Source organism: Lupinus angustifolius, chromosome LG13 (assembly GCF_001865875.1).
Source record: "Lupinus angustifolius cultivar Tanjil chromosome LG13, LupAngTanjil_v1.0, whole genome shotgun sequence".
NCBI classification, from domain to species: Eukaryota; Viridiplantae; Streptophyta; class Magnoliopsida; order Fabales; family Fabaceae; genus Lupinus; species Lupinus angustifolius.
In genome coordinates this window covers 17,750,714-17,761,847 of record NC_032021.1, presented here as the reverse complement: position 1 = coordinate 17,761,847, position 11,134 = coordinate 17,750,714, and the positions used below count along the sequence as shown (strand labels likewise).

At 29.4% G+C, this 11,134-nt stretch overlaps 2 protein-coding genes across 2 annotated transcripts; both read left to right on the top strand.

Annotated features, from left to right (window-relative positions):
* On the top strand, positions 1,712–2,933 carry LOC109363355. Its single transcript, XM_019609595.1, has 2 exons — positions 1,712–1,928; positions 2,306–2,933. The coding sequence occupies exons 1-2, from the start codon at positions 1,712–1,714 to the stop codon at positions 2,737–2,739; spliced, it is 651 nt and encodes a 216-aa protein (XP_019465140.1). The 3' UTR covers positions 2,740–2,933.
* Positions 7,194–8,494, top strand: LOC109363247 (calcium-binding allergen Bet v 3). Its single transcript, XM_019609444.1, has 2 exons — positions 7,194–7,562; positions 7,875–8,494. The coding sequence occupies exons 1-2, from the start codon at positions 7,349–7,351 to the stop codon at positions 8,198–8,200; spliced, it is 540 nt and encodes a 179-aa protein (XP_019464989.1). The 5' UTR covers positions 7,194–7,348; the 3' UTR covers positions 8,201–8,494.

Sequence of the window (11,134 nt, the reverse complement as noted above, 5' to 3'; positions counted from 1 at the left end):
CTAGCAAATGTACTACTTGTTGAGTAATGCAAGTTTAGAAGAATGCAAGTAAGAGACTAAGCAAATTATTCACTAATCATGCAATAAGGTGATCAAACTTAAAGTAAGTATAAAGTAAATACAAAACTCAAATATAATAAAAACTTCATAAATTAATGGTGAATCAGTGTGTATACACCAAGCTCATGCTACATTCAATCCCAAAAAGGTTTTGGCTACTCATGTTCACAAGATGTAAGTAGGATAGGGTTAAAACACAACTCATGGGGTGGTAGAATCATATAAATGGTGAATAAGTGTGTATACATCAAGCTCAATGCAGCAATTGTTGCTCATTTCGACAATTCGACTGTTTACATTGAAGCTCCATCAGTTAGGAACAACATACCAAAATTTCAGCTCAATCCAATGGTGAACAAATGAGTTATTGTGATTTTACTCCGGCATATCATGACTAAATTCTGGTTTTTTGTTCGGAACTTCTTTTTTTGCAATTATTCATCTGAATTACGCCTACAAAACACTCAAGATGTGACATTTGACCATTTAAACAAATTTTAATCTTATTTAAGCATAATTTCATTCATTTGAATTGATTAAATAGTTAAAGTGACATACATAAAGTATGTAAAATATGATCAATTTGATATTTAACACTCAATGTGGACCAGCTCGTGCTTTCTCACGTATTCCATAATGAAGGTGATAGCTAGCATATTGCTTGTAATACAATACATTCATAACTTTTACCAACATTATTATTATTCACATTTAATAAATCAATTGCAAGTGCCACCGTCGGAAAAAATCATTTTTCTTTTCAACATGTCCATTCCGCTGCATTTAGAATAAATCATTTTAAAATTGTTAATCAGAAATTTGGACAAGCATAGTTTCACTTAAATAAGGCCGACGATGCCCCTAATACCCTAGCCCCGTTGATGAATTTACAGTACTGTGTAAGCAAATTGGGTGGGGATTCTTTATTTATAAGACAATGTTATAAGATTGAAATATTCATTTAGTATCAGTATAAAAATTTATACATAATCAATATATTATCTATTATCGTTAATTTGTATTACTTCTTCTAAAAACTTAATAATAATAAAATATAAATGATAGATAATATAATAATATTATTTAAAAATTAGTATTTTTTTTTTCCCTCATATTTTTGCTATGTTATAATTGAAGGAGAAGGGTCTTTAGATTTTTACGATAGGATGTCTAGCTTATAAACCCTCCAGCAGATGATTTTTGACAATATTGAAAGAGAGGTTCAATATGCAGTTGGGACACGGAATTTGTTGCCGCGCAATTAGTGTGCTTTGATTCTAGTTAGAGGTTACAATAGTTAAGGAGGTGAGAAATTATTAGTTGATCACATAATTTATAATTCAGATTAATAACAATTTAACATGTAATAAAATAACTAGCACTGATTCTACCTCACTTATGTTTTGTGTTTTATTTTAATTAATACGTGTCAAGTTGTTAATGGGCCGAACTATAATTGACATAATTTCTTGGAGAGTGCCTCACAACAACCAACTACTACCTTAGGATATTAATTAATTACTATGGTTATGGACCAAGGAGCGGCATTACTTAATTATTGACTCTTCTTTCTTTCGTTCTCCCATATATCTATCAAACCTGATATGTTGTAAATGAATTAGCATCATCATCATCAAAAGGCAAGAAGAGCATGGCAGATACACAACATAAGCATGACCAGGAGGAGCAAGTTTTGATGAATTTGCATGAAAAGATTATTATGAAGAAGAGAAGACGTAGGTGTGTGATTTGCATAGGGGTGCTCATCTTACTACTCATAATCATTCTCATAGTCTCTCTTATCCTGGCCTTCACCTTCTTCAAGACCAAAGAGCCAAAGCTCAAGCTTGTCTCTGCTACTTTGGAAGGTATTGTTAGAAATAGTTATTACAAATTGTAAGTGGTACCATTTATACTAATCAGCTTCTCTAGTATTAAGATTTACTTTCTTATTATTATATATAGAGTCATGCCCTATTTACGCACTCAACGTTTATTTAGTATATGATTCATTAATAACTTAAATGAGTTACAAAATGAGAGTAATAAATTATGATGAACCATAGCTATATTCATCAACTTCATTAATAACTTAAATGAGTTACAAAATGAGAGTTATAAATTATGATGAACCATAGCTATATTCATCAACTTCATGTCCTTTGATAAGTTAGAAGTCTGTGTACCTCTAGTATAAAAAAGAGACTCCACCAAATAATAGAAAGTTTCTTACTTGTTTCAACAGGGATAGCACCTAGAATCTCACTTCCTGTCATAGACATACAATTGAACGTGACTCTTGACCTGAAAATTTTAGTTGAGAATCCAAACCGTGCTAGCTTCAAGCATGAACAAGGAAAGAGTATCCTGCTATATAAGGGAAACCAGGTTGGAGAGACAGAGATCTATAAGGGCTATATTCCTGCAAAGGGGTCAGCAACACTTCCATGCAGACTCACATTAGAAGCAGATGAATTAGCATCCAATGTGACCACTTTGATTGAGGATTTAATGAGAGGCAAACTCACTGTTGATGCTGTTACTAGGATTCCTGGAAAAGTCACCTTACTTGGATTCATCAAAAAACATATTACTGCAAACTCATATTGTCAATTCACTTTTGGTATTTCTGACTTGAAGATCGAAAGCCAAATATGTAAGACCAAGACCAAGTTATGATTATGAAGCACATTTGTAGGTTATTAAACTACTCTAAATTATGTATAAGTAGATGTTGGTTCAAGTTTCGAAAATTTTGACAATACCATTTCTGGGATTACTATAATACTTATTAACGTGACCAGGCCTATTAGATTGGGTTCATAGTTTTAAGTTTATAACCATTAGTAGTTATATCATATATGTGATATGCAATACTTTTAGTATAGGATGGGCACATATTTAACAGTCATAAGGGATATTTCTATTACATTTCTGTCTCAAATCCTAAAAACGTAATATCAAGGTGTTTGCTGGAATGAATTAATTTATTCTAAACTAGTTTTCTTTCATTCTTTTAAGAGGCCAAAATAAATAAGAAAACATATCTTTAATAATTAATCTTACAAATCAACCAATTCTCAATTGCATCTTTTATTGAATATATATTCAATCAGAAACCATGCAATATCACCAATGGAGTAACACTCGAAAAGACTTAGTGACATGCTTAATGATATAATGCTAATTTCTATCTACAAGGGATGCTTTTTTTTTAGCAAGTACAAAATTTTATTAAGAAATTGAGATAAGGAAATACCCTAGTATAAATTCTTACATTACATTGGGAGTGTTAGCTAAATTTCCTCACCACACCTATAGACCCAATATATCCAATAATTACAAAAAATTTGAACTTCATTCCCATCTTAGAATCTCACATCATCTAAATGTAAACAAATAATTGGATTGATAGTCTATTCAAATCAAGATATGGTTGTGGACTTATACCTCTCTTTAATCTAGATCCATGACTTGGATTTTATTGCATCCACTATTTCCTCCATAATTGTATTCTTGTTGTCAAAGATTGATGCATTCCTGCTTTTCCATAGTGTCCAAGTTCCAGTCATCTATATCATAGTTAAAACATTACACTACGCCAAAATTCAAAACAATAATGCTTAAAAATGACATTTAACAATGTTTTTGAGCGCGGCATATATGAGCACAATAGAATGTACGACCACTTTCAATAGGATGTGCATTCAAGTGTTGTTGAATGTGTCAAATGTTGACTTGCAATAGCACATGCTAGAGCAAGAACTGTTGATTCTCATAATTGTACCATTTGATATAATTGAAGCAAATTCAACAACTTAAAAAACACAACACATATAGTCAATATCCTTTATTATTATAACAATAAGTATATTGTCTATTTCCAAATCTATACAATCCAACAATACAACATATGTCTATCTATACTAATTAATGTACTAATATATACAACAATACTTTGGACATTGTTAGCCTAGTCTTCCCTTAGTTGTCTAATCTTCAGAGTATGACAATACATTATTGAATTCATATAAAGTATCAGCTTATACCATGATCTTTTGTCATTGCTAGATGATCTTATTCATATAGTACATCACATAATAGTCGCAATTATTGAGTTGTTTTGGCTTGGGCAATACAATTCAAATCAAAATAAAATTAACTTTTGAACATAGGCAACTACCTTTACATAAATTTTGTATACTAAATTTGCTTTAAATTTATCTTTACGCTGATCCATTTGATGTTGTTTAAATTAGTCTTCAAGCCAATTTGTGATATTTAAATTTGTAGTATATTTCCAAATTGATAGTATATTTCCTTCAAAATAAGTTATAATTCGAATTAATCCACTTACCTTATGAACATTTCCTTTATGTTGGGTAGTTGTTCACAACACTATGAGTCGATCAGTTAACAATAATATAGTAGCACCAAATGAAAAAGTGAATAACTAAAAGAAATAAAGTACCTCATATATACACAAATTGCAAACGTATTCAACCAATCGTACTCAGCAACTTCCTTGACTTCATTCATACTAAGGATTTCATATGTGCTATACTGAAATTCATCATTCAAAATATTTATCATAAGTACAACATCCTTTCTCATGGCTTATATATGCATGTTTAGAAGATTGTAAATTTTGAGGTTCTCAAATCTGATTTCTTTCCTAGGTGGGTTCACAATTGACTCACTCCTAGGTTTGATTTGTTTGGAGTTTATTTTGGATTTTTTCGGTACGTGTACATTCGATTACTCTTTTTCTCTTAGAGGGGATGTCATTGACTTCCTTATTTCTTGAGACATTTTGTCATTGAGTAGTTCATATACTTGAAATTTTATATTTAATACGTCAATTATCAAAACCAAAGTATAATTGTCCATTAGTAGTTAAGCCAAAACCTTAGGATTTACACCAACTAGGTGTATTGGCCAAGCAACATATACATCTATAGCACCCACACTATAATTATATCCTTAATCGATATCGACAATATTGCATCACCGTATACTACAACATTAATTCCAACATTCAGGCAATTGATGATGATATGTGCATTATGCATCATAGTATGTGGGAAGTTGTGCATTATACTAACACCAACTAAGTGACTCGATGAGATATCCATATATAATTGACACCCTAAAGTATTAGTTCAAACATATTAGTTATTAAGCAATACAAGTTTAAGGGGATAAGTACAAGTTTAAAAAAAGTTGGTCAATGACTTTTATTGTGGAGTGCTATAAGTAGTAAATGTATAACTATCTTTGATGCAAGGACTTGGGCTGACAATAAACTGAATCAACTCGATATTCGTTCAAAACTCGAATTGTTATTTAGCTCGATAAACTTGGTTCATGAACCAAACGAGCTGAACTTGAGTTAAAAATTGAGTTCATTAAATAAACGAGTCGAACTATAGCCAAATATAATTCAACAATTAGGCTTTTAGTTGGAGTATGTTAACATTGTGCATCAAGACTTTTGGACAAAAATAACCATACTACTTTAGTTACAATAAGTTTAACATTGAGGGTATTTTCATAATTTACATTTTATAAAAAAAAAATCTACCCGACTCATCCCTAACCCTTTTTCCACCCCCATCAACCTATTTCTCTCAAATCAAGAAAATGCTCTCCACCAAAAAAAAAAACCCTAAACTGCCCTGTCACTACCTTTCATCTATGCTCCTCCAAATGAAGTTCCATTTCCAATCACCGTATATCCATTCACCTAGCATCTATAACGAATGTTAAAGTTACAACTACTAATAACCTAAAAATATCAAAATAAGACTAAAATTAATTTTCATATTCTTTATTTCTTTGAACATAGGAAATAAAATATTTTAATAGTGAACATTAAAATCATAAACTACTGGAAAGCGTCACAAGTTGTTGAATGTCATTACTTAGAAAAATCTATAATGATGGTTTTTATTAACTATTGAGTTTATTTATTTAATTTTTCTGAATTCTACCGAGTTTAATATTTTTTTTGGTACTACCAAAGATATTTTATCATTTTTTGGGTAAGGGATTAATCTTTTTTGGGTTCTTGACTGCCCCTCTTAACAAGTGTCGCTCCTAGAAATCGAACACCGAATTTAATATTTGATTGTGATAAACTTTCAACTTGGGCTTGATTTCCACTAGGCCCAATTTCATATAATATTATAATCTGATGAACATAGAATGCTCCACTGAAAGTCAAAGCCATATAATGAATTTTGGGAGACTTAATTTGGTTATTAATTGTTAAAATTAAAAAACTCCATCTTATTATTTTGTACCTAATAATATTTGTTAAATTACTAATATTACTTATTTAAAGAGTGTAATATTTATGTACTAGTAATATTAAGATTTATACAAAATTATTATATCATTCACTTTCATTTAAAATATTTTTAAAAAAAATAAATAATAATTGGAAATAAATAATACATAATATTTTCATTTCGTCATCTTTTGCTCTATTATAAAACTGTTTCATGTTAAATTTCATATTAAATTTTATATTAAATTTTAAAATACTCCTTAGGAACTTGGACACCCATGCACTTGAATAGAATTGACTAGTCTACAGGCAACTTATTAAGAAGCTGTCTTCCAACCAATCAAAGCTGTCCCATTAAATGAATATATTTTGAAGATCAAGGTTTGACCAACAAGTTGAGAAGCTCAGGATGACTTGAATAAATCCTACACGTTCCGAGTATGAAAGCTACCTCAACCTTCTCTTGCCTTCATAAAAATAAAAAGTCCATGTGCAATTGTAAAAGTCAACGCTATTATGTTTCTAACTATTTATAGATTATTCTTGAATAGAGATAATATGTTTCTAACTATGTATCGTTCAATAAAATTATGACACATTAAAAAATAGCACATAATTTTAATTATATTTTATACTACTTAATTTTAAATATGTATTATAATTTTATTGGGTGAAATAAAGTTTGGAACACATTTTGGAGACAATTAACCTTTATTAGGTTATTATTGTTATTATGGTTGATAAGAGAAAGGGTGGTTGAGAATAAGTCCGTTTTGGCAGGCCAAGAAACACGCACCATCCCTTATTAATATAGCGTAGTAGCACACATGATGAAGATAGAGAAAGTATGGACCATTGATATTAATATAGTTTATCTAAACATTACTACTTTTGCAATCATAAATCTATTGATCTCCAATTCCAAGCCACTTCTAAGGCTGAATTGAGTCCACAACATTGAATAAATACAAACAATAATTGTGTGAGAGTATACGTATGGGACAACCAATGAAGAACATTACATCTTCATCATTCCGCCTTCGAAGCCCGAGTCTGAATTCACTACGTCTCAGGCGAATCTTCGACATGTTTGACAAGAATGGAGATTCCATGATAACCATTAAGGAAATAAGCCAGGCCTTGAACCTCTTAGGCCTTCATACTGACCTCACAGAACTAGACTCTATCACACGTTCCTTCATTAAGCCAGGCAACTACTACTTTATATCATATTATTATTATTATTATTATTATTATTATTATTATTATTATTATTATTATTATTATTATTATTATTATTATTATTATTATTATTATTATTATTATTATTATTATTATTATTATTATTATTATTATTATTATTATTATTATTATTATTATTATTATTATTATTATTATTATTATTATTATTATTATTATTATTATTATTATTATTATTATTATTATTATTATTATTATATCTAACTCCTTATATATCTTTTCCTGGTATACATATATAAATCTTTTATTAATATTGTGGCAGGTAATGAAGGCCTAACTTACGAGGATTTTGTAGCACTTCATGAGTCTTTAGGGGATACATACTTTGGAATTGGAGACGTAGAGGAGAATGAGGATCAGGAAGAGTCAGACCTGCGTGAAGCGTTCAAAGTATTTGATGAAAATGGTGATGGTTATATATGTGCAAAGGAATTGCAAGCGGTGTTAGGAAAACTTGGACTCAATGAAGGGAATGAGATTGATAGAGTTAATAAGATGATTGTATCTTTTGACACCAACCATGATGGTCGTGTTGATTTCAGTGAATTTAAGACCATGATGCGCACCACTCTCATAACCACCTCTTGATTTTCTTACATTTCTGTCTTCTTCAAATCCTAATTCTGTACTATTATGTACAATCGTTTCTTCCCACATAGTCTCTCTCTTTTTTGCTACCTTTTCTTATTATAATTAAGATCAGTGTAATCTTTGCTTTTAGTTTGTTTCTTTCTTTCTTCCCACATAGTATTATGCATGCTGGATGCTGCTCTTTACTGCTTTTCTTATTTTGTACCACCAACCATGCTTTTTATATCCTTTCTTCTTATGATATTGTAAAGCTGGAAATGCATTTGAAGGAATTAAAAATATTTCTGCTCTGAGAAATCATGTTCATAAAAGTGTTAGTAAAATGGAAAAGAACCATTGCCACTACGGAAAAGATTAGTTGTTATCTTTGCATTTATATTAAAAGGTAAAAGAAGTATTATATTATTATATCTAATGGGATTTACATGTTGTTTTTTATGCCAAATGATCAACTGGTCATGTAAGTGCTGTAGTAAGTTCTGAGTATAATCAAAATGTAGACCATATACAAAATCTCATAACAGTATTATTATACCACAAACATAAATTTGGTAGGTTTTTGGGAACCATGTTTGAGAATGGAGATTGGGGAATGGGGTGGAGAGTGAATTAGGATAATTTGGGATGAGGGTGAAGAAGTTTGAACTATCTAACCAGACTAAATATACTTTTGTAGTAAGTGTTCTGAGGAGTTAGTTTCTTAATTCACCTATTAACAACCATTAGGATATTGTTTGAATCTTGACTTACATTTAAGGGTCTCTAGAAAAAGGATTGGTCTATAATAATAGAGATCAAATTGATAACCTTGCATAATCTGATGCATATTAGGTTGGTCTATATTAACTTGTTTGAATCTTGAGATATCATAAAGGGTTCCGAGAAGAGGATTGATCTATGAGAACATGTGTCATCTTGATATCTTTACATATTCTTAAGTAGATTGGGATGTATGTTCGAATGATAGGAAATCAACTTCAGGTTATCGTGTTCCCAATGAAGACAACCTTATCTCATGGAAGAGTAAAAAGTAGAATGTTGTTGCTAGATCAAGTACAAAGGCATACACTAGGAAAGTTTATGTGGCTCAATCATCTTCTCTTGAAGTTAAAGTTTTGAAAAGTTGAATGTATAAAGCTTACTTGTAATAATTACCCCACAACTTTGCACATTAAATCTATTACAATCTTTTATGGAAGTTGAGAATGAATGTCATTATGTCCATAAATAAGTCATTGAGGGAGATTAGTAGATTATTTGAGTTCAAATGATCAATTAACATATATCTTCACTAATTCTTTTAGAGGTCTTAAAATATCTATATATGTGTGACAATTTAGATGCATTCGATATATATGCACAAGCCTAAGGGGTAATATTGAAATTTGTTAAGATTGATTATTATTATCTGATTTTATTATTGATTAAGATATATTTTTGTTATTGATTAGGATATGATTATGTATTTATCTCTTTGATTCTTTCCCTAAAGTCATTTAAATATTTTGTTTGTTCTTAAGTTAACCATTATGAGTGTGCCTTATGCTAAGCACAATATTTTGTATATTATCATATCCATTTAAAAGCATTTTGATAGTTCAAATAGAATGAAAAATCATGTGGTTAGTGTAATTTGCAATTGTTCGATTTCTAGGGATGATATTTGTTGGGATTTGGGAAGAGCAGTCATAAATCTAAAAAAAATTAATTTCTTATTTAAAAGTGAAGGTATACACTTAGTAATACCAACAAATTATTAGTATGTAGCTTAAAACAAACACTCGAGAAACAAGTAAATAAGATTTGACAATTGGTTAAATAGTTTATTATTTCCTTCCTTAATCCTTAGATAATGTTTGATGGCATCGATATTACTAAGTTTATCTAATAGCTACCAAGTTTATAATTTTATTTCGTTTTTTTGTACCAAGTTTATAATTTTATTTCTTTTTTTTGTACCAAGTTTATAATTTGTTAAAATATATATAAAAACATTTGTGATATAATGCTCGAATTATATCTCTCTACCTTTTATATGATTTTATATTTTAATCATATTATTTCATTTTCTGTATAATTTTAAAATATACTATAAAAACATTTATAATATAATATGTAATTAATTATTAAATATTAATGCTTTGATTATATCTCTACCTTTTATATAATTTGCTATTTTAAATCATATATGTTACACTTTTCTATATACTTTTATTTATATAACTTTGTGGAATCTTGAGATATTATCTAGAAGGGGATTAATTGAGAATAGTGGTCATATTGATATCTTTGTATACTCTGATGTAGATTGGGCAATACGTCTAAATGATCGAAAATCAATTTCAAGTTATTGTGTCTTCATTTGGGACGATCTTATCTAATAAAAGAGTAAGAAGTAGAATATTGTGGCTAGATCATATGTAGAGATAGAATACTTAGCAATGATCATTTAGTCTCTTGTTTAAATATGAATCATCAAAATACTATAAAATTAATTATTACTAAACATTAAAGTTCAAATTATATTTTTTCTATTTTTCATATAATTTTCTATTTTAAATTATATATATTTTATTATTACTTTTGTATATAATTCAGATTTATAAAAGTACTAAATTGATTTTTTGGGTATCTAAGGAAGTAATCTTGTTTTGAGGGTGTATAGTTGGTTTTTTGGAATTAGCGTGATGTACATGAATTGGTTGTTTGACTTTTTGATATTCTGGGAATCCTGAGACTTTGTTCATGAAGTATTATTAAATTGATTGTTGAATAGGAAAAAGGGGTTTAATAATAAATAAAAAAGAATAAAATAGTGAAGAAGTGTGTAAAAGGTGTGGGGATGTGAGGCGCGTGAAATGGAAAGTCCGTGAATTAGATTTGATATTTATATTTGAAAATCATTGAGAAGAGAGAAGAGAGAAGAGAGAA

What these genes read in the sequence shown, in the direction of transcription:
- LOC109363355 (XM_019609595.1), top strand. Translation starts at nt 1,712, where the DNA reads ATGGCAGATACACAACATAAGCATGACCAGGAGGAGCAAGTTTTGATG. An exon ending in TGTCTCTGCTACTTTGGAAG is followed by an intron (nt 1,929 to 2,305) that starts GTATTGTTAGAA and finishes TTGTTTCAACAG; the next exon opens with GGATAGCACCTAGAATCTCA.
- LOC109363247 (XM_019609444.1), top strand. Translation starts at nt 7,349, where the DNA reads ATGGGACAACCAATGAAGAACATTACATCTTCATCATTCCGCCTTCGA. An exon ending in ACGTTCCTTCATTAAGCCAG is followed by an intron (nt 7,563 to 7,874) that starts GCAACTACTACT and finishes ATATTGTGGCAG; the next exon opens with GTAATGAAGGCCTAACTTAC.